Source organism: Octopus sinensis, unplaced genomic scaffold (assembly GCF_006345805.1).
Source record: "Octopus sinensis unplaced genomic scaffold, ASM634580v1 Contig17696, whole genome shotgun sequence".
NCBI lineage: Eukaryota > Metazoa > Mollusca > Cephalopoda > Octopoda > Octopodidae > Octopus > Octopus sinensis.
The window spans coordinates 11,188-35,779 of NW_021835244.1; the positions used below are offsets into that span (position 1 = coordinate 11,188).

General features: G+C 37.6%; 1 protein-coding gene across 1 annotated transcript; it reads left to right on the forward strand.

Annotated features, from left to right (window-relative positions):
- Nucleotides 1–4,203: 4,203 nt before the first annotated feature.
- On the forward strand, nucleotides 4,204–24,592 carry LOC118761820. Its single transcript, XM_036499979.1, has 6 exons — nucleotides 4,204–4,229; nucleotides 4,323–4,394; nucleotides 13,724–13,881; nucleotides 17,476–17,567; nucleotides 21,703–21,886; nucleotides 24,570–24,592. The coding sequence occupies exons 1-6, from the start codon at nucleotides 4,204–4,206 to the stop codon at nucleotides 24,590–24,592; spliced, it is 555 nt and encodes a 184-aa protein (XP_036355872.1).

The following is a 24,592-nucleotide window of genomic DNA, read 5'->3' on the forward strand; positions in this document are numbered from 1 at the left end:
ACTGCTTCTGTATCTGATCACCTGGATTCCTCTTACAGTCACACATTACCCAACCAACTGGTAAAGGTGTCGGAGTCTAAGTTCGAATCATTTGAGCGCAACAAAGGATTTTCTTTAACGAGAATCTTTAGATCTCTTATTTCAATTATAAATACACATGTACACACACACATAAACACGCATATATATATATTGCGTCTCATGTTTGATCTTTGACTTCTGGCCGAAATCACATCGCCATGTTGATTCGCTAGCTTCTTCGCGCATTTTTTTCTCTCCTTCTTTCTGTGTTTCTTTTCTGTGTATCTTTCTGTTGAAGAGCGTAGGCTCGAAACGTTAAAGACTTGTTTCATTTATATTTCCTGAGCGCCATACTAATACAATTGTTTGTTTGTATTCCACCTGCCTTCGTCTTTTGTTTATATCCGTAAACTTGTCTTCGTCTTTTGTATATTTTCATAAAGCTTACCGTTATATATATATATACGCATACATAGACGCACACACTCACGCACACGCACATACACACACACACATATATACATTAATAATAAAGAGTATAAATATAGAACTGGTGTGTATATACATACTTGTATGTTTTGTATGTATGTATATGTGAAAATTCTTGTTTTACATTGTGTACGTTTTCTCATGCGTATAGTTGCATATATAGACACGCTCAAATATATTTAAATGATAAACTTCTGGAAAGTCTTACCGAATTTTGCAGTTCCAGTGAGAAATTGGATCTGTAATCTTTGAATTAGCTTTACGTTTCTGGTATTGACAAGCTCAAATTTCTCAAAATTGGTATTTAGGTAGTGTTACATATCCCAGTGCGCTAGTAATTACAGGTACAAACCTGAACTTGTAATCTGCATAGGGTATCGTCAGATTTCTCAATAGTTCAGTGTAGGTATTCCCTTTTTCACTGATCTTCAGCTTAATGTTAACATCCGCTGGGCAGCAGATTTCCACAACTGTACACAGTTTCTCTTCTCAATCCCAAATCCTTATATATTTCTTTACTATTTTATATATTTCCTGTCTGTTGTGCTTACACTTTATTGAGGTCTGCATGGGACATTCCACCAGTATTCCTTTTTATTATGAGTGGATATGGCTTCTACCATAATGTGGGTCCTTATTTCTTCGTCCTCTTTTTTTTTATCCCTTGCATATTCTTTGCATAAAGTTTCATGTCATCCACAAAGAAACAGTGTGTAATTTTGGTGTTTCTGTTTCCGTGTGAACCAGTGAGATATCTTTTAGACTTCAATAACATGAATGACAAAGGGTTTACAGAAAGTATAAACACTATCACAGAGAGGCTGTTGCCTTCGAATAGCCTTTGCGACATTGTATTCTATCAGTGATTATACAGTCACTCTTTGCGTTTAATTTCAATATGGTGGTCTACGATGAAGTCAGGTCAACTATGGTTTTGACCATGCTCACTGGAACTTCAGCAAGTTGAGGGACTTCTAGCATCCATGTGTAGAGAACATAGTCAAAGGCTTTCTTGTAGTCTAGCTACATTGAAACGAGGTTCATCCTACGTTCTCGCACCTGACATCACACCTTTGTTGATTAACAATTATTCGCCATTGCCCCAAACTCCCTTCTTCACAGCTGCTTGTTCTGCTGTGAATATGTCATTAGTTTCACAATGGTCCTGGAGGAAGAGTTTTAAACATGTTGTATATATCTTATACATTAAGTTCTGGCATGCAATTGGACGGTAGTTTTGTTTGCTATGTGGATGGTTCTGCATTTGGGGATCAACTTTGTCTCTGTCAGAGCTAACCAGGGTGGTATGCTACCGTTCCCAATGAGAGTTTGCTGGTAAAGTTCGATAAGATATGGTCGGTAGAATGTTAGCTTCTTGTACCAATATCCAGCAAGTAAGTCTCTTCCAGATGTTTTTCCATCTTGGAGTTTCTGGATCACAGTTGCAAGGGTTTCACCATCAATGTTGTATGTCTTGGATGTAATGCAGGAGCAATGACTTTTTCGGATTTCTTCTAGCCATGGAACATCTTGGTTAAATTCCTTCTCTTCACTCCAGATTTTCCTCCACAAGGAGTCTATGTCTCCTAATGAAGGAGCTTCTGTAATGTTCACTGCTCTTCCTCCTCCTCTCATGTCTGTCTACTGCTGCCTGGTTCCAGTTGAATTTTTATTGTTCTTCTCTCGGTTATTCTCTTCTGATGTCGAAGTTAATTCACTGACAACTTTTAGCTCTTGCTTCAGGATAATCAGTTTGTAAGTGAAAGTTCTCTTTTTGCTGTCTCCAAACATCATTTCTATCACTTTTACTTTCTGTTGCTGGGACGCATAAGGAATTGTTTGTTTGCACGCAATAAGCATCATTACATGACTTTTGGTCTTCCGTAAAGCAGTTATGTTCTTCTCTGTCTTCAAAGCCCATGGTGGTACTTCCTTTGTTGCTTCGGTTTTGTTTACCTTCTGAATGTCATTCATGTCCTGCTTTGCAGTAGTAACCAGAGTATATAGAATGGCGTGTGTGTGTATGTATGTATGTATGTATGTATGTATGTATGTATGTATGTATGTATGTATGTATGTATGTATAAATATATGTACGTATGTATGTATGTATGTATGTATGTATAAATATATGTACGTATGTATGTATGTATGTATCTATCTATCTATCCATCCATCTATCTATCTACCTGTCTGTCTGCCTGCCTGCATATCTATCTATCTTTCTATCTATCTATCTATCTATCTATCTATCTTTCTATCTATCTATCTATCTATCTATCTATCTGTCTGTCTGTCTGTCTGCCTGTCTATCTATCTATTTGTCTGTCTTCCTGTCTGTCTGTCTGTCTGTCTGTTATCTCTCTCTCTATCTATCTATCTATCTATCTATCTATCTATCTATCTATATATCTATCTATCTTTTTATCTATCTAACGAATATCTCTTCCTCCCCCTTCTCCCTCTCTCTGTCTAATCTAACGAATTTATCTGACAAGTGAATATGTATAACGTTTCATTGATTTTTAGGCAACTTATTTGGTGTCAATTGTTGTCCATATATTAACCAGTATTTCAATATCTTCAGTTAACTACTCTTTCACAAATCTACTATTTAAATGTTAATGATTTTTATTTCATGAGAAGACCTTCAATGTGTGTCTAATTGTAATATAACAGATTTGAATCGCAACCAGAACCATGGGGACGGTATATATATTATATCATGTCCGGAACGTAGCAGTTTCCTTATCACTTAATGTTGTTTGGAAGACTGCTAATGAAACGATTGTAGACATTAATTAGTTCTGTATCATATCTCTGTTCTCATTAGGGTAACTGGCATGTGGCAGTTTTATATATTGTAAAATGGATTTAATTTAACAGCGTTTCTTGAGTAAGTTTGTACTCTGAAATAATATATATCTCATATATAACTGACGTACTTTACGGTACTTTAGTTTAATACGTGATACTTTGCAGGTTTTCTAAAATTCAAATTATATACAACATTCAAATAGTATTTCCAACAACATTGAGCCTGTGAGTGTATGGACTGATATTATAAAGGATATACAGGGTGTCCATAATCAACCCTTATAATTTGAATGATTCAGGAAGAATAGAAATAAGGATAACTCAGCAAGTTGCATGCAACCAATGGAACCCACGTAGAAATGTTCTGATGTTTCTAATAAAGAACCGCTAAGTTACGTAGACGTAAACAACCCAAGACCTGTTGACAAAAGTGTTGGGGGATAAACACAAAGGCAAATACACACACATATATACGACGGACTTCCACACAGTTTCCGGTCGCAAATTTATTCAAAGGGCTTATTCGACCCAAGGTTGTAGTAGACGTCACTTACCCAAGGTGGCACACAGTGCTACTCAGGAATCCATGTCTGTGACAAGCAATCGTTATACCACAGAGCCATACCTGTGCCTACATCGAAAATAATATTTCTATCATAGATGAGAATGTTGTATAGACCCCATGATATGCACATAACAGAGTCTCGTTGTTGTGTCATTTTTATATTTTATCATCTTCCATCTTTTGTTGTTAGGGGTTTCACAAAAGATTTTCTCTTAGCTTAGGAAATCTGAATCAGATTGAAGGAACCTATTCCTGTTCAAACAACACTGCCATAAGAACAATTCAAAGAAATAAACAACTGAACTGTGAACATGAACATTTATTCCGTTCGTGTTGAGTAAAGAGCATTTTAGACAGTACTGAACAAGAGAAAGCAGATTTATTTACTTTTATTTTAATGTGTATAATATTTGTCTTTCTTTTTTTTCAGAGATTTGAGACATAACCAAATAAAAAACTATGAAGATGGTGCTTTCTTATTCCTCCCCAGCATAAGTCGCATGTAAGTACAACGAATCTGCTTACTGGAAAATTAAGATCTTATAGAAGAGATCATCCGTTTCTCAGTTCTTTGTGAAAGACAGATGACAATAAATAACGATGAATTGCTTTTAATTTTAGTGATTCGAAATGGTTATTTCCGAGTATTGTGTTTTATCATTGTAAATCTATGTTCAGATAGCATGAGGGTTGATTTAGCCTAATTTCATCCATGTTTATAAATATACACAATAAACTGGAGATGATATAATGGCCCAGACACATACATGCATAAATGCTTGTGTATGGGTATGTATTGGGTCATCCCATAAATAATGCAGCTTTTAAACTTTTATTTTTCAAAATTAAGATAAACAAAGTTCTTTTTTAATCTAAAAATATACTCTCCTTCATTTTCTATAACGCTCTCCCATCTATCTGGTAGACTTGCGAGGCCCATCTAAAATTCACTTGTCCGTGACAAAAATACCCCTCCAGTACTGTTCTGACCTCGTCTACAGAATTCATATGTTTTTCGGTCCAAATGATTTTGAAGACTGTGGAATAAATGATAATCAGATGAGGCAATGTCCGGTGAATAAGGTGGGTGGGGTGACGTTTCCCATTCAAACTGCTCCAGCCTTTGGAATTTCAATCTTCTTGTATGTGGCCGAGAATTATCCTGATGGAAGAATACCTTTCGTCTTGAAACCAAAGATGGTGATTCTTCTTCTAGCGCTGAATTAATCTACTCAAGCTGCTTGTAGTAGTTCTCCTTTGTTATCGTTTGGTTTCCGGTTTAAAATCTCAAAGAGGATAACAGCACTTTACGTGGGTGGAGACCTCTTTAGCCTGTGATTTCGTGGTGAAACCTTAAAAGCCAAGGGTTTAGTGCGGAATAATATGACAAATGTATTTGAAACAGACTGGATGGAATTATTTAACTGATGGGACTTCACCATCATTTTGTTTTTGTAAAAAATGTGAATCGTTCTTCCGGAGGAATTAAGAAAAGAATTAAAGAACATTTTTCTTATGAATTTGGTTTTTACACCAAACAAAGGCGAAGTTTCAAGTAAAAGAAAATTTTCTACCGGTATTTAAACCAAAAAGGACTGTACTTTTGTCAACGTCAAAACGAGTTAACGAAGAGTTGGATAGACTTGAAAAGCTTCGAGTTATTGAAAAACTTGACAACGCTGAATGGGTGTCCCCAACAGTTTATATCAAGAAAGAAGATCTGTGTATATGTTGAGTTTTCAACAGAGATAAACGAATATTTGATGCCATATAATTACCCCTTACCAAGTCCGGAAGAAATTTTCGCGAATCTGGAGGAAAAGTTTTTCGAAGTTGGACCTATCTGAAGCACAACTGCGGGTACAAGTTGATGAGAAATGTTCAAAATTACTAACGATAAATACCCATATAGGAGTGTATAAATTTAATCGACTTCCTTTTGGTATTAAGTTAGTACCAAGTAGGTTCCAGCAAGTTAGGGACACTATGCTCGCAGGTTCGGATTTCGCAATAGCGTATCCTGACAACATACTCAAAATAAGTGAATCTCGTGGTCAGCATGCTGAGCATGTTAAAAAGGTCTTCGAAAAAATAAAAGATTAAGTTTAGCGAAGAATACTGTGGATTTTTATGCCAAGAATAAAATATCTCGGGCAGGTTATAGATGAAAATAGACGTAGACCAGACCCGTCAAAGGCGAGTGCAATATAGAATATGCCTCCCCCGACAAACATTACAACGTTACAAGCATTGGGTGGGGCTCGCAAATTACTACCAGGTACACATAGCGTATATGCATGATTTGAGAGCACCGCTGATTAACTTGTTAAAAGGACGTTAAGTGGAACTGGTCGGACAAATGCCAAAATGATTTTAAAGAAATTAAAAGCATCTTAACGTCAGAATTGTCTTTATCACGTTTTGACCCGAATTTAGAAATGGTAGTGGCATCAAATGCTAGTAAAATTTGGTATTTGAGCTGTAATTTTACACAAATATGAAGATGGTATCGTGAAAGCTGTAGCTCGTGTTTTGCGTTCCTTATTTCCGGCTGAGAAAAGTTAGAGTCAAATAGAGAAAGAAACATCAGCCATGAAATCTGCGGTAAAGAAGTTCCATGAATTTATACATGGAAGATGATTCCGTCTGCAGATAGACCACTGCTCATTATTCTACTTTCTGGTTTTGTGAAGCCTAATCTCTCAAGATTAGTATTTAGGTAGTGTGTTACATATCCCAGGGTCCTAATAATTACAGGTATAAACCTGAACTTGTAATCTGGATAGAGTAACCGCAAATTTCTTAATAGTTTATCGTAGGTATTTTCATTTTCGCAGATCTTCAGCTTTATGTTTATGTCCGCTGGGCAGCTGATTTCAACAACTCTGCACAATTTCTCTTCTCCATCCCAAATCACTATGTCAGGTTTGTTGTGTCTACATTTTATTGAGATTTTCACGGGGACATTACACCAGTACTCCTTTTTATTATGAGTGACTACGGCTTCCAGTATACTGTGAGTTTTATTTCTTGTCGTCCGGATTATCCGCGGAGCGAATCTCATTATACAGTATCGAAACTAAAACATCATATCTTAGTGTGTGTGTGTGTGTGTGTTGTGTGTGTGTGTGTGTGTGTGTGTGTGGTGTGTGTGTGTGTGTGTGTTTGTGTATGTGTGTGTGTGTATGTGTATGTAGTTACCTAAAAATCAGGAAAAAAAAGAAGCACTGGGGGTCTGTTATTAGGCAATAAAATTGGTATATTAGTATAGTTTATTTAATGTTATATCATAGACCAAGGCAGCGAACCGGCAGAACCGTTAGCATGCTGGCCAAAAAGAAATGGTCGCCGACGTTTTGTTCGTGTTTATGTTCTGAGTTCAAATTACGCCGAGGTCGACTTTACCTTTCATCATTTAGAGATTGATAAATTAAGTACCAGTTGAGGAGAGGGGCCGCTATAACCGACTTACACGCTTTGCTGGACTTGCTGGCCTTGTGCTAAAATTGAAGACGACGAGCTTGCAGAATCGTTATCATGCTGGACAAAGTGCTTGGCGCTATTTCTTCCGTTTATACGCTCTGAGTTCAAATTCCGAGGCAATCTTTACTTTTCAGCCTTTCGGAGACGATAAGTTAATTACCAATCGTGTACTAAGGTGGATGTAATCGATAAGACCCCAGCCATAAATCTTCAGACATTGTGCTTGTAGTAGAAAGAATATTATATTCTTGCGATAATCAAATTACCGAATGGTTTCATGGTGGAAATGCAGAGGCGAAAGCACCAATCATCAAACATGTCGGAATGGAAATGTTACGGATATTATTACTTTTGATAATTTGGTAATCATGTGAATATATCATAATAATAATTATTATTATTATACACGTGTGTGTGTGTGTGTGTGTTTGTGTATAAACTGGGTCATCCTATAAATAATGCGTTCATGCAGTTGCATGAACTACCTGCATCAACTTGTTATAAAAGCAGGTAGTAGTTCTACCTTGAACATATTCTTAGTGTAAGTTTTGAAGCGTGCAGTTCGATTTTAACAGTTATATTTTCAAAGCTATAATGGAAGTGACAAAGGAACATATTCGGCTTATTTTGCTTCATGAGTTCAATAAAGGCAACAATGCAATGAAAAGTGCGAGGAATAAGTTTAACCAGTGTCAACAATGGCGCCAAAACTTCCGAGCCGGAATCTACAGCCTAGAAGACAAGCCTCAACCAGGAAGATCTGTAGAACTCGACGAGGACGTTCTGAAACATTCCTTCGTAACTGTTGAGGAACTGGCAGATAAGCTTGGATTTGATCATTCAACCATTCTTCGACACCTGCGTGCCATCGGAAATGTCAGAGAATTGGGTCAATTGGTTTCCCTCAAACTTTCTGAGTTTAATTGCGCGGGAAGAATGAATCTGTGATCTTCTTTCACGTCACGTCTCAAGAGTGAACCTTCTTTGAACCAAATAATGACTGGTGACGAGAAATGGGTTCTCTAGAAAAATGTCAAGCGCCGGAAGTCGATTAAATTTATACACTCCTATATGGGTATTTATCGTTAGTAATTTTGAACATTTCTCATCAACCTGTACCCGCAGGTGTGCCTCAGATAGGTCCAACTTCGGAAAAATTTTCCTCCAAATATTCGTTTATCTCTGTTGAAAACTCAACATATACACAGACCTTTTTTCTTGATATAAACTGTTGGGGACACCCATTCAGCGTTGTCAAGTTTTTCAATAACTCGAAGCTTTTCAAGTCTATCCAATTCTTCGTTAACTCGTTTTGACGTTGACAAAAGTACAGTCCTTTTTGGTTTAAATACCGGTAGAAAATTTTCTTTTACTTGAACCTTCGCCTTTGTTTGGTGCAAAAACCAAATTCATAGGAAAAATTTTCTTTAATTCTTTTCTTAATTCCTCCGGAAGAACCATTCACATTTTTTACAAAAACAAAATGATGGTGAAGTCTCATCAGTTAAATAATTCCATCCAGTCTGTTTCAAATACATTTGTCATATTATTCCGCATTAAACCCTTGGCTTTTAAGGTTTCTCCACGAAATGTCACATCACTTATCATTTTGCCCTTCAAATGCAATTTTTTTCCTGAAACATCACGTGCAATTTTCTAACTTTCTTTCGACCTATGTTTTCCGATTTTCTCCACGTATCTGCGTTTAGTGTTGTGATATCTCGGCACGTATCCAATTGTAACTTGGCATTCCACATTATTCATTTTCAAGAACACAAATTTGCTTTTCTGAGCCTCGTTTAGATTGTTTTGTTAGCAATACTTTCTTCGAAGATTTTTATTCGTTCGAACTTTCTTTTCTCGCTCTGCGATGTGGGGTTTTATATCCGAATTTCCCAGACTCAAAATATTAAAAAGTTTTACAAGACCAGTTACACTTAAAATGTAAGCCTCCGCACCAATAGTATGGATTGAGTCGTAACATTTGTTTTGCTTTTTTCTTATCCGTTACAGGTCTACTCGCATGAATATGAGACCAGTCTTGTTCTACAGCTTTATCCGCATCATGTCTTAAATTTATAATGATCTGGAATTCCTCTACAACTGCCTCTATGTTATTAACCGAGCTTCTATGTTGTGTTTGGCATATTAGCTGAACAATGACGAGCCTTTTTTTCTCTTTGAGCTCTCGCCAGTATTCGCCTACTTGCTCCCCTATTGTGGGTGCTGTCTCCCCTTTGTAAGCTGTCTTGTTTCTGCACCGTCCTTCAATACTCCGTAAACTTTAGACTACATTCCTAATCTCACAGTTAACCTGTGCTTTCATACTATGCAATTGTTTCCCGTACATGTAGGGACCTACCGAAGGAGTAAGTTCTACAGATCAAGATTTTATATGGGTTTCCGGCCTTTCTACTACTTTTATCCATAGATTTTCCTTTTCTAAGATGGTATGCTTGTTCGCCATTTGGGTCAACATCAACGAAAATGACATTCTGTTATTTCTTGTTGTCATACCATGAGTTGGACTTATCTATGTTTTTCCTGGTTCATTTGCATCCCGTTTCCATCACTTTTTATGATGGCCTTGTACTTAGCCCTGGCTTCTTTGTACACTCTAATCCTGTTCTTTTGGTTGTAGCCAGTGACCTGTACGCAGTGGATGAAGTGTTCTATATGTCTTTCCAATTCACAAAGGTCTCAAATGCGTGACACATTCCTCATCACTCTCACCAAGTCCACTATTAGAATATGAAACTTGCGTTGTCTGCAGTAGCTTCCTTCTTGTGGTCCAAGTATTTAGAAGCCATAGGTTGGGCATAGTGGAAATGAAAGACCTGGACCTTACTATTCTTAGTTTCCAGCCAGTATTCCGCATCTAAATCCAGTAGCCTATATTTCGGGTGCGTGTTAGGGCTGTCTACTGTAACTTTATTTCACTTTGGCCACTATGTCGATATCAACCACATAGGGGCAGCACATGGTTAGGGTTCTAGAGTTCCCTGCTAATCTCCCTTTGAGTCCCTATCCGACCATAACATAAATAGGTTAGCCTCATCATCAGCGACACTCACACCGATGGCTACACCTTCCTCTTAGGCGTATATCTTGTTATTAAACTTGAATATGTGGCCCTTAACTGTCACCCGGGGACTCGCTCGTACTCATCGCACGTGCAACCATCTCTTTTACACGATCATCATTTTGAGTGGTTGGTATAGCGCTGGTCCACCCGTTCCATCTCTCTCTCTAGGAGTCTTCTTGGCCACTGAGGTGATAGTAGGGGGTCAACCCTTTACCGATGTAGTGGGACAGAAACGACTAATGTCATATTCATCTAAGTAAGCCTTGTCAACTGTCAGTTTCAGGAAGGGGCCCAGTTCTTCTGTGTCAACATCAATGGATGGGTATAAGGATACTACATCCATACTGCTCATTACACATCGCGCCAGGTCGTAGCTATGGTTGCAGTCACTGATTCAGAAGACTGATTGAATTAATGAGAATTACGAAGGAAAGAAATTAACATCGTATTAACAAAGGATGACATAGTAATTAAAACAAAATATTTTCTTGAAGGAATAAATAATTTAGAATTAAAATAATTGTAGCGTGGTTACGGTAACTTAAAAAGTAAATTAATAAATAAATTAATAAGTAAATACTCGGTAATGGTTCGGCCAAAGTGTAAAGGGTTCAGAACATTCTCTTTTCTGAAGATTATTTTTGTTAAAAAAATGAGTGACGAATGTGAGCGAATTATTTGAAAAGCCTATTATTTCAGATATACCTGCCTTAATTTCCAGATTTATTTAGGATGTTTATCAATTAAAGCTATTATATCAGATATAACTGGTATTTTACTCAGCAATACCTTGCAGGTCAGCAAAAACTATCGACTTTGACCAAAATACCTAATGTGTTTGCCGGCTGTAGCTAGGAGGTCAGCTCTATCTAATAGTTGGTAATCTGTATGTTATAGATTAGCTACATATATCTTGTATATCATCTAAATCTAGTTTGTTACCTGTTTGGTATATCATGTAGTATATTACCTATACATGTCCACTATATATTGTATGTCATCTATATACTGCATTCCTATGTATACTCCCTGTAGTCTCTTTGACCGATACATTTTATTGTATCATGTTTGTCTTACGTCTCCGAAGTATATCTAGAATGCTATCTAAAGAAGATATTCTCTCTTTCTCTCCATCCTATTTAATTGTACCTTACCAATTCTGATACGCGGAATTCTGTAATATGTCCCCAAATAATTATATTCGTATATATTCGTTTGCGTTTATATGTGAAGAATAATTAAAGACCAAAAGAAAGAAATGTGAGCTTAGTTCATGCTGAACCTGAAATACAGTTTGATTCAAAGCAGAAAATATTTTCACTTCAACAAAGCCTATTGTAGCATTTAGACGGAATAGAAATATAAGAGAACTATTAATCTCTACTTCTGACTCCAGGAAGTCTAACATTAGAGTATCTGCACGCCGTACTTTGAATAACAGCCGTAAGAGATGTAAGCCCTGTTCATTGTTCTTGTCTTCCTGTCCATCTCCTTTAGTTTCTTCTCTCTCCACTTCACGATTCCAGCGCCATACCGAACTATTGCGACTGCGTGCGAGTTTATTGCCGAAATTTCTGGCATTTACCTTCGAAGCCAATATATTTCTCACTCGCCTCAGGTACTCTCTTTTCCTTCATGTCATTGTGTTTGATTCTATCTGCCTCAAGTATTTCCGGGTATTTATAGCTGGATCGAGGTTGAATTGCCCTCATCCTTTCACCACTTAGCAACCATATGCCTTGTCCTGAGAAGCTTTCCTCGTCTCATCACCGTCGTAGCACATCTTGAGACTCCAAACTCCATCTTAATTTCATTGGATAAAATCCGCACAGACTGGACTAGGCTGTCCAGTTCTGATTCAGTTTTTGTGAATAGCTTCAGGTCGTCCAGGAATAGCAAGTGGTTTAGTTTTCCCTTACCTTTTCCCAGATCATACCCCAACTTTGTCTTCTGTAGTATTTCAATCAAGGAAATCATTCTTAGCACGAAGATCAGTGGGGGCACTTTATCTCCCAGGAAGATTCCTCTTTTTGATTTTCGCCTCTCTTAATGCTTGATTCCATGCTGCCAATTTCGTTCACGAGTCCTTCATGCCATTCCATGTGAGGCTTCACATATTTTCTACTATTCCATACATTCCCATTGTTCTTATTATCCAGGTGAGTGCTTTCATATCGTTTGCTTTAAGATTGACAACCAATAACATGTTCAGGTTTGTGTGTCGTTTCTTGCAGTTCCTGCTAATTAGATCATCAATTAAGAGCTGATCCTTCGTTCCCCGACCCCTCCTTCGGCACCCTGTCTGTTCAATATCTAGCAGTCCACTTTTTTCAAGAATCTATACGGTTCACCGGCCAAAACACCTGACATTAGTTTCCACATTAGCAGAAGCCTGTTATTGGTCTAAAGTTGGATGCAACATTTCCCTTTTCAGGATCCTCGGCACATAACAATATCTTTCCTTTTGTCATCCAGCTGGGTAATTGCATTCTTTCAATTTTGTTTCCATTTCTTGCCGAGTGTCTTTCCGACACCCAGGACAGAGAAATTCACTATATACATTCGTAGACCATTTAAATAAACACACCGGATTACGAAGGGAAGTTATGGCATGGAAAGAAGGGAAAGAAGAAGCACAGAATTGGTGAGCCAAATGGCTGTGCCATGCCATCATTATTGTTTAGAAAAAGCAGAAAATATTTAATGATATTTCGAAAAATAAACCTTTATCATTTTATTTTCTCCTTGCTAATTATGAGCATTCACGTGCATGTCTGCCATAGAAACTAAAAAAGAATACATCTCTGTACTTCTTCAGTTTCTGCAGTGGTACATCTCCAACCTTAAAGACAGCTGGTGCGTAGAACAATCACAACGTTCCTAGTGCCACAACGTCCCGTCAAAATATATTTTACTCAGAAACAATGGCCAGGTTGTTATTACCAAACCTCCGACACCAAAACAGCCCTAAACCACCATAAAATGGAATCATTTCAAGTGGCTAATAGTCTTCTCGCTTAAAGGCACTTTATTATTCAACAATGTTAGCTAAAAGAGAACAGGAACTTTATATGGTTCCACTTTCCAGTAAAAACCATTTCACATTATTGATGCTATCAGCATCTTTTGGAAAAAATAAACCTGAATGTCATAACTTTAATAAGCTTGCTCAAATTTTATAAACCTTGTTTCTTCTTAAATCAAACAGAAGTTTCTCTTTTGATCTGAAGCGTATTCAGTTAGAGTTCTCTTTATAATTACAGCTACCTCAAAGGCAATAAGGATTTGATGTGTGGATGTCACCTGCCAGCCTTGGTGAAATATATGAGAAATAACTATAACAGAACTGTGAATGTCAGTGGCGAGTGTCAGTCAGATCTCGGCAAAAGAATACCAATACCGAAATATTCGCAATGTACAAGTTAGTAAAATCCTCCTTGTTTCTCTTGTTCTTTTATTATTAACACAAAGAAAATTCCGGTTATTCTCTGCAGCTCACAATATAATGTCTTACGAAACAGGAACAACAGATACAGATATAAAGAAATAAACGTTTTACCATCCACACGCTTCACATATTCTTTCTGATGCATTTAAGGAGTCAACTGTATCACACAAACCCTAATTGACACACACACACACACACACACACACAAGCACACATAATGACACACACATACACACAACAGCGCACGCAGGCATGAATGGGCATTCACATACACACATGTACAGAGACACATCCTCCTTCTAACTCACCCTCTCTCACATACATTCTCACTCACATCCGTACGACTACATAAGCATAGAACCAGAAGATAAGATTGATATTGAAGAGGTCATGAATGGCGACAAAATGTCTCTAACAACCATAACTGGTTGAGAGAATAATTCGTTAACAAATGATTAAACAAATTGACGAATCATAAAGAAGTGAAATTGAACAAGTGCGAGCGTTTTTTATTGGCATAATGACCTCCCGGAGGTACAATAAATGCTCTAGTATTCGATCCTCAGAAAAGGGCAGCTTGGTAAGAAAGCCTACCCTCATCTATGGACATGAATGTTGATTAACGACCGGAAGAGTGTGATCACAAAAAAACAGAGGCCGAAATTAATTTCCTCCGAAGAATCTCTAGAATAACACTACTTGACAGGGTCCATGCTTCGGAGATGACGGCGCCTCTCCAAACCGGCAGAACATCTAAGGGCAGACCAAGAACAAGATGGTGAGATAATATCCAGTTTCAGTCGGTCCCGTTCGAGAATCCAGCCAGAAAGTGTATTGACAATTGCTTTTGATAGGACCCTATGCATGAGGTACTTCAGGACTCTATCTTCATGACCCTCACTAGAATAATGAACATAGAGGATGAACATATGGAGGAAAATGTGCAGTGTTCGGATTAAATATGACGATCTTTATATCCCATTTTTTCAGGAAAAGCTTAAGGTATTCGTGAACAGTCAATGGCGTTGGAGAGCATAAACATAAAGTTGTAGCTGAGAAAAATTTAGCTGACATGGAGAACTGGGATCCATCTGAATATTGGAAAACAGTCACATGTATCATTATGTTTCGTACCGGTTATCAAAATGCTAACATCATGCTTGCTGCTCAATGCTTTGTGAACAATGTAAAGACTGTAAGACGTGACATGGAGAGATTCAGCAGAAACTAGAAGCTAAAATTCGAATGCGAGAAGAAAATTATTTGAGAAGATCAAATATCAAGACAAGATAAATTCCAAGAAACAAAAGAAAAATCAGGAATATAAAAAGTCTGACAAGATGGCACACTTCATGAAGATCAAATAATGTAGACGGTTCAATCAAGGCGTTGGTACACATGTGTGAAGAGAGGGTAAGAAAATGGGTGTCAGAAGGAGGAGAGAAGAGCAAAAGTGTTTTTTTATTGGAAGAAGAGTGAACACAATTAGTGAGAGACGGAAGAAGAGCGATTGCGTGGCGGTTATGTATATGGGAGTGAAATGGTTGCAGTTGATAGCGGCCAAGCAGTAATGAAAGGTAAAAGGAGGAGAGAGACGTGAATGAGTTAGAGGTACAAACCAAAGCAAGGTTTAAGAAAGTGAATGTGTGAGAGCACATGTGTGTGTGTGTGTCTGAAGAGTAAGTGTGCATGAATATGTCTGGGTCCATGTACCAGTGTATACTTGTTTGTATGTATGTGTAAATGATAGAAGACGCTAGGGGAAGAGGTGTGCGTGTGTGTGTGTGTGATAAAGTATGAAGAGAGTAACTATGATGACCGAGGTGAGATGTTTGTGTGTGTAAAATCTGCGGCGTGGGCAGGAATTGAAATCAAAAGTTGTATAAGTTTTGAGATAGAAGATATACATCACTTTCCTGAAGAAATGGAGAATCCGGTGCTGAAGGTCAACTTGAAAATCGAGAGGCGTTGGGTAGAGTGGTCGGTGAAGCGGAAACATCGAGTGACTGGTGATGCTTTGCCAAGTAGGATGACTCTATGATACTTTAAGATGTCCTTGATATTATGGGCCAGTGTTCACCTAGATCGGATCACGAACAAGCCTTGTTTTGAGGATATGAGGCTGGTAAATGTCTTTACCGTGACCCTTTCCAAGGCTGCTGTGATTGGCTGGAGAAAAGGGAGGAAGATATCCTCAAACCAGAGATATGCCTTGATTGTTTACATCAGAGAAGAAACCTCTGTTAAAGGCGGCCACGGTTCCAAGTGATGGACATAATATGGGGATCGATTACGTACACCACCCAAGAAAACATACACTTCATTATGTATAGAAATGTATATGCGCACACGTACATGCACACATACAAACACATACTCACAGATATACACATACATGCATACATACATACATACATACATACATACATACATACATACATACATACATACAACTTTCCAAAAGAAGAGTAGAATCAAATATGTGGAGCAGGGGCGCACATGAAGACAAAATGTGTCACTGAAGAGGTCACAGATGCGCGACGAAAGATTTTCAGACAATGGTCATGAGATAGAATAAGAACAATAATAAAGGTATATTTATTTGGCGAAAAAAAGGACCATCCCGAAATACAACAATATGTGTTTCAACACGGGATTTCACATCAGAAGTCTTGGAAAATAAATTCATAAACAAGTAAAAGAATAAAAGACTAATAGACTATGTATTATAACATTTTATTATATATTTAAATTAAATGTCCTTGACAAGTCTTGCCAAGCAGTTTGTCCTTTCATTTTGCTTTTAATATATATATATATATATATATATATATATATATATATATATATATATATATATATACATACATCACCGGAACTGTAAAAATCTGTACAACTCTCCACAAGTTTATCATTTATATATATACAATTATGTCTAGATTCGCAAGTGTATGCATGAGAATACATACATAGTGCAAAACATACGAATCTGTACTTATACATACATATATACATACGTAGATACATACATGCATACATACGTAGATACATACATACATACATACATACATACATACATACATACATACCATACATACATACATACATACTACATACATACATACATATAAAAGTACCCTGTTAATGTTGTTGAAACTCTAATGAAGAGCCTAGATTAGAAACCGGTTCTCTCCTAATTGGCAAGAAATCTTCAAATAAAACTGAATACTGACATACATCCTTAAACTTATATATTCAAAAGAGCAGCATACTATTGCTAATGTTTTCTAATTTTATTCAAATATTTTTTGGCTCAGTTCATGCATTAAGACCATGTTTATTGTTCACATGTTTATAGTTCATAAATTAGGAAAAGGTTTATAGTCTTTGTTAATGTATAAGAACATGTTTATAGTCTTCCGTAATAATTTGGATTATATGTCTAACACGTATTAATTCCAACACTTAACACGTATATATTTGCTTCACATCACAAAGTATTTCTTGTTATTGCTATGCATGACACTATTTGGTTTCTAAATATGGATATTTATTTATGTTCTCTAGATTACTCGTTGTTTCAACGGAATTTACAGTGTCAGACATGTTCAGGGATGATGTGCAATCATTCAGGAGTGACAAACTGTCCAGGAGCAGAGGTAAACCGAAATGTTACTTTCTTCTTTTCCATTAAAATATATCTACAACCATCACTCGACAGCCAGTGTGACCAGGTAGCTTGTACTATGCTCTCGCTAATTGTTTTAGGTGCCAGTGTAAACGTAGACACCCTCTCGGTATTTTTATCCTTAACTCAATGGGACAGCAAGGATAAGACACATGAAGGGAGAGATTGATGACCATCACTAGACTGGAACTCATTTTAAGTTAAGACTGGGTCAAAGCGAAATGAGGTGCCTTGTTTAAGAACACAACGTGCCACCCTGTCCAGGAATCGAACACGCGAACTTATGAGTGATCATTGCCTGACAAACATGGTTGTACTTAGAGTGTGATATATGAATGCATGTGACCAGGAATCAATTCGGAAACAAAGGTCTCAGTTCAATGACCTCGGAACGCTAGATATAAAAAGGGTCGTTGGAAGTTGGACGTGTCCCTACCAGCTCGCAACGATTACAGGAAGCGTTTTAATGAATTAGTTAAGCATCAGGTGACAGAAGCAACCATGAAGAACCGGTGGTAGGACGTACTTAAGGGGCCTATTAGATGAGAATCGAAAGTGTTTCGAAAAGAGCTACCAATAAAGAGGAATAGAGTGGAAAGGTGATTAGGAGAGGTGCTTGGTAAAAGCATGGCAACCAACATTCTAGTGCTGAATTTGGCCCTCGAGCATTTCTTTAATGGAAAACAAGAAGACTGCGTTACCAGAGCAAAAGTCGTCTCTGCATTAAAACACGAGGGAACAAACACCCACAATTTGGCCTTTGGTGGATGGAAACGGTACGTGGTACTCGGTTTCGAAGAACAGATATGTATGGCTACGGTCGAGTATTCGGGGCCGCTAATGATTCGGAGACAATAGGCGACCTCAAGTGCCTACCTCCATGGACTACCTGCTCCAGTGAGAAGCTGATGACACTAGCTCATATACTGGAGGTGATGAGCGAAGGAAGAAGGCACAAACTGCCATGTTAAGATGGTCTGCTTTCTGAGATTTACGAATTCATGCCAGATTTGCCTGGGAAACTCTTAAAAGATAATTATCGCAACTAGCAGCAGAACGGGGGGAATTCCTAGTGGTGTGAGACTGGAGTGGCAATGCCACTAAGAAAAGGAGACACATTATACAATTTTCGGCCCATAACTTTTGCAAATTCAGAATTTAACATATGGGTAAAAATGATAGCTTTTGTTAGGGTCGTGGACATTCTTTACTTGGACGATATGCAAGAAGCGGCCGAGTTCGAACAATTTTTACAACACTTTTATTTGCTGCGATGCACAGCGACACCTACTCGGTGGTCAAAGTTTACAGCCTTTTCTCAAAGAAGGCTGCCCTCTCTCTCGCCTCACATGTAGGTGCCGGGTTTTAAGTCACAACAGCGATAGATGGAACCAGCTCAAAGATGTTCCTTTCGAACTGGAAAGTCCTTGTCAGTTTATGCGGACGATGCCATTGTCACGGTATTGGATACTACCGAAGTGAAAACAAACGGTACAATTTTAAAAGAATACGAAACGGTGGCATGCACTAAGATCAACTTGGACAATTGAGTAGATATAAAGCTAGGCATCTGGAGAGGCAGGTGGAGAGGCTGGCGAAAAGTGTTGTGCTACCCTGGCACGGTGAACAGCTTAAATTACTTGGCGTCTGGATATCTCCCTACGTCCAGGTGGAGAAGGACTGAAAAAAGATAAGGAGCAGCGTGGCTAGTCTTAATCAGAAATGGGCTGAAATAAAGCTGTCTCCGAAGGGTCGGGCAGTGGTGAGGAAATGTCTTATCACCTATTTTATTGATTATCACATGACCATTATGCCCTGTCCCAGCTTCTATTACACTGGATTTACTTTTCGTGGAAGAGAAGTGTTCCGATTATCGAACAGCCTATCTTTGTGCAGCTCCTTCTGAAAGACGGGTTAGGAATGCTCTTGCTGCCAATGCACAGGCACGCGTTGAGGGTGTGGAGACCGATCGTGAAGCACGTTTTTTCGCGGTTCGTGTCTGTGAATGGGCTTCGGTCCTCAGTGAACTTAAGACCAAGATTAGATTCCCGGTATCTATTATGTCATCAGGCAATCTATCCCTCTCGTAGTTGTGTAACTGAATCTGTAGACGCTCCACTCTAGCAATGTAGAGGATTTGTAGCAAGGAAGAATGAATGTATCCTCCGAGAAAGTTTAGATGTCGATGGAAACAAATTGGTTACTCTGTTCAGGAGGACTTTCGGATCGAGAACTACTATGGTTAACTTCCGGAAGCCTCAGTTCAGGAAGTGCTATCAAGGCACCCTAGCTGTTCGAGCTTTTCTGAGATGCGAGCAGAGCGATAAAACCATTCTGCACACAGTCGTTCAGTGTCAGGGAATTGCTGACTTGTAGAGTTATATCGAATAAATGTTGTGTGTAAAGCGGATCTGGCTAATGGCTGAGTCTATAAGGATTATATCCCGTCCCTCTCCTGGAACTGGGCAGAGAACATAGTTTTTCTTTGTCTTGTGGCTTTAGCGATAGAGGTTGTTTGGTAGACGAGATTGAAAGTTATGAGAACAGAGAAATATATAAACCTGCCAACGAAAAGATGGAAGAGGATTAAATCTTCCCTCATACCAAGTACTTCATCAAAGTTTCCAGAACATAACTGGTTGGGGATTATTTCAAGTGGAAAAGGCAAAACCTATATATTTAAAACGCAGCCAAAACCCGGGTTGAAATTGCCAGACATGTCCTGGACAACACAGTTATACTCCAGTACATGGGTCAAAGAATCTCAAGTGAGAAAATAAGAGAGACTGAAAACGACACAGAGCTATGGTTCACATCAACTGATATTGAATCGAGCCGGATATAAGTACATGGCTGCATCCTCTTCTGTTTTACTGTCTGTCCTCTTCTCAGATCTTTTTTTGTTCTCTTGAAGCTGAATTACCTTATTTAATACTTCATTCATTTGAAATCACCAACTTTATTTGTTTTTTGAAGTTTCAGGTTCAAATTAAGGTTACACACATCTTATTTCTAACTTTGTGGTCGATATTTTCATTGCCTTTTATTGTTACCAGGTTTTTGCGATCATTAATTGTATTTTCGTTTTGTATCGTCCTTTTTATCTTCTAAATTTCTGGTATTTTTTCGTTTTCAGAATCTATCTTATTAAGTTAACTTGTTTGTTGAAGTCCGATACGTTTAGATCTGGGCCATTTTCTCTCCAAATTTTATACAAATATATTGTATTTTCATTTCGTGACTATAAACTATGCTTGAGGAATAGAAGCATATTTCTCTTGCGTCCATTTTATGCATTTTCTGTTTTATTTGCTAGACTTGAGGAGTTCAGTCTGACAATTATATTTAATTATCATCTTTCTGTGCGGATGTATTAGTTTCCGTTCCTGGTGAGTTTTGCACACGTTATTTTTTTCGTAAATTTTGCGCAAAAGAAATTCCAGTGTGCATTCTTCGATTGAGAAGAAACTTGGATTGAATGATATTTTGTGTTTTATTGGAATTATTTGACGAATTTAAGGTGGCGAGCTGGCAGAATCGAGAGAGCACTGGACGAGATGCTTAGCGGTATTTTGCCCGTCGTTACGTTCTGAGTTTAAATTCCACCAAGGTCGACTTTGCCTTTCATCCTTTCGAGGTCACTAAATAAAGTTCCAGTGAGACACTGAGGTGTATGTAATCGAGTAGTCCTCTCCTCTCAAAATTTCAGACCTTGTGTCTATGATAGAAAGGATTATTTCACTAATTGTAAGTTTGATGGTGAATGACAAAGAGTTGTGATTTTAATATGGACTTTAATTCGATGGCCATGTTTATATGTGATCCGAGCGCGTTGGTATTCATGAAGCATTTCAAGAAATGTTATTTATAAATGGTAAATATCAATAAACTTTCAAAGGGATCACTTAATCTATTATCTTACAACGCTCTCGCAAATTATTTTCGGTCTTATTTGCTGTTCTGGGATATTCTTTGTAACAATGATTAAACTCTTTTGCGTGGTAAACATCTCCAGCGTTGTAGTTGTTGTTGTTGCTGTAGTTAGCAGTAGTCGTACAAGTGAATGTCGTGGTTGTAGTATATGACTGTTATATCTATTCTTACAGCCTGTTTGTCGGTTGACTTTATCAATGAAAGGTGTTACACTGAGGTTTGAAAGGTCCTGCAGCACATACAGAAAATGTGTGGAAGCTATGAGAAACAATAGCCACAGATGCAAGAAATGGACCGATGGCACTTCCTGTACTGGTTGTTGCGTCGGAAACTTGTGTAACAAGAATGACTTCATGGGTAAGTGTTATTTATTATCTAACTACATCTGATTTATTACACCTTAGTAGTTAGTAAGAACATTGATTAATAGTTTATATATAGGAAGCTATTTTATTGTGTGCATGTGCGTGTGGCATGTGTGTGTGCAAATGTGTGTGCATGTGTGTACATATGTGCGTATGCTTTGAGATAAATTTCTTTAATTTTCCCCGAGATAAAAGTCACACAGCACTTTTTTTTTATTTAAAGCTCCCGTTCCTGTATGGTTGCATTCTATTTACAATCGATCAGGAAGTTTTGACTGGTGAAGTCTTGTCTCCCGCAAGGAACATATGAACTTCCGCAAAACAGGAGCGCATATTCTATCGGGGTTGACAAATGATCGTTTATGTCTATGATAATGATGTCTGAATGATTCTTCCGTTACCCTAATATATACTTTAGGTTCATTCCTGTAATTTGATTCAGTATGAATGCTAAATACTATCGACTTTGCCAGACAGTTACCCTCTAGGGGGCAGTTCTAACGAATTCCGGAGGTTGCATAATACTTACTGGCCAGCCAGCTGTTTGCATCTTTTGTCGATTCAGCTTCCCAGCATTATAAGCTTTGATACAGCAACTGGAATCCTGGAAATTTATGTATGTATATATATATATATATATATATATATATATATATATATATATAAATATATATATTCTTGATTTTTATATAATTTTCATCTGTCTTGCCCGCCTATGGTCTGGTGTTGGCTGAATTTTCTTTGGGGAACATTCTTTCTTTGTAGTTAAATCGTATGTGATCTACTTCTAGCATATGGCTGTCCACATAGTGGTTTTTTAGCCCTAAATACACACACACACACATATATATATATGTATATATACATATATGTATACTAGCAGTATCGCCCGGCGTTGCTCGGGTTTGTAAGGGAAATAACTATATAAGCATTTTTAGAGAGTTATAGCCAAAAAATAGCAAAACATTTGGTTAAACTGCACCGCAAAATGTGGGAGTAGTTAGGAATCTAAATCGAAGGGGACAGACACTCACACAACTACAGTTATATATATATAGATATACATAGCGCAGTAGTGGTGAGATGTGACAGCAAAGAAAAGCATACATTCACTCTCTGCATGCAATTAGACTCGGAAAGTTCGTGAGGAACCCATTGACCCAATTTGCTGACTTTTCCGATAGCACACAGGTCTCAATGAATGGTTGAATGACCAAATCCAAGCTTCTCTGCTAGTTCCTCAACAGTTACGATGAGATTTTGTTCCACCAGGGTTTTCAGGATGTCCTTGTCGAGTTCTACAGATCTTTCAGTATGAGGCTCGTCTTCTAGGCTGTAGTTTATGGCTCGGAATTTCTGGAACCACCATTGACACTGCCTTACGCTTATTGTCCAATCCCCATATACTGCATTAATATTTCTTGTACTTTCCGTTGCGTTGTTGTCTTTATTGAACTCATAAAGCAAAATATGCAAATATGCTCCTTTGTTACTTCCAACATAGCTTTGAAAAAAATAGCTGTTAAAATCGAAATGCACTCTTCAAAACTTGCACTATGAATAAGGACAAGATAAAATTACTACCTGCTTTTATAGCAAGTTAATATAAGTAGTTTATCCCATTCCCCTCTGACTTTTAGTTCAAGCTGTTGAAAAAACCGCATTATTATATATATATACATACATACATACATACATATACACACACACTCTCTCTCTCACACACATGCACACATTTATATTCTGTTATTCTTTTATATGTTTCAGCCTTGAGGTTGTGGCCATGCTGGATCATGTGTGTGTGTGTGTGTCTATCTGTCTGTCTGTCTGTATATATATATGTATATGTATGTGTGTGAACAATAATATTTTCAACAGATGTGTTGCAAATGTATCTGATTGTTCTCAAGCTTCAATACTGTGTGTGTGTATGTGTGTGTGTATGTATGTATATGTATGTATGTATGTATATGTATGTATGTATGTGTGTATGTATGTATATGTGTGTGTATGTATGTATGTGTGTGTATGTGTGTGTGTGTATGTATGTATGTATGTATGTATGTATGTATGTATGTATGTATGTATGTATGTATGAGTGTATGTTTACTTTATTACTAACACAAGCCACTACGGTTATTTAATGTAAAGTCTTCCTCAAATCACTCTCTCTTGCTATTTACTCTCTTCCAAGAACATTTTCACTCACTCTTATGTCTTAGCTTCCTATACATTTTGCTCATGTATCTATCAGCGTCATAGACAGAAACAAATATTACATCGCCATCGTCACCGCATTCTATTGTCTACCTGTCAACACACTGAATTACTTTCACTTTATTCGTAGCATACTGTGTGTGTGCGTTTGCGTGTGCCGTAAACCAGACTAAGAAAAGCATTTGACATACACACCAGAATGTGAGTTTTCTGTAAATTTTGCTTAATTGGAGTTTAAATTTTAAAAACTGGACCTGGCATGACCCGATGCATTCTACTCTTAAAAATGCTAGGTAAATTGTAATTGAAGAAATCCTATATTGTAGATTTCTATAAGATACAAAGGAGGCAGATAAAATCTGCCTTTTATAATAAGAGATATATTAGTACCAGTTACGCACTGGGGGCGGTGTATATAAACCTACATTGCATTTAACTGTTTATATTAATTGTTTTAGTATACGCATTAGCATTTCGTTAA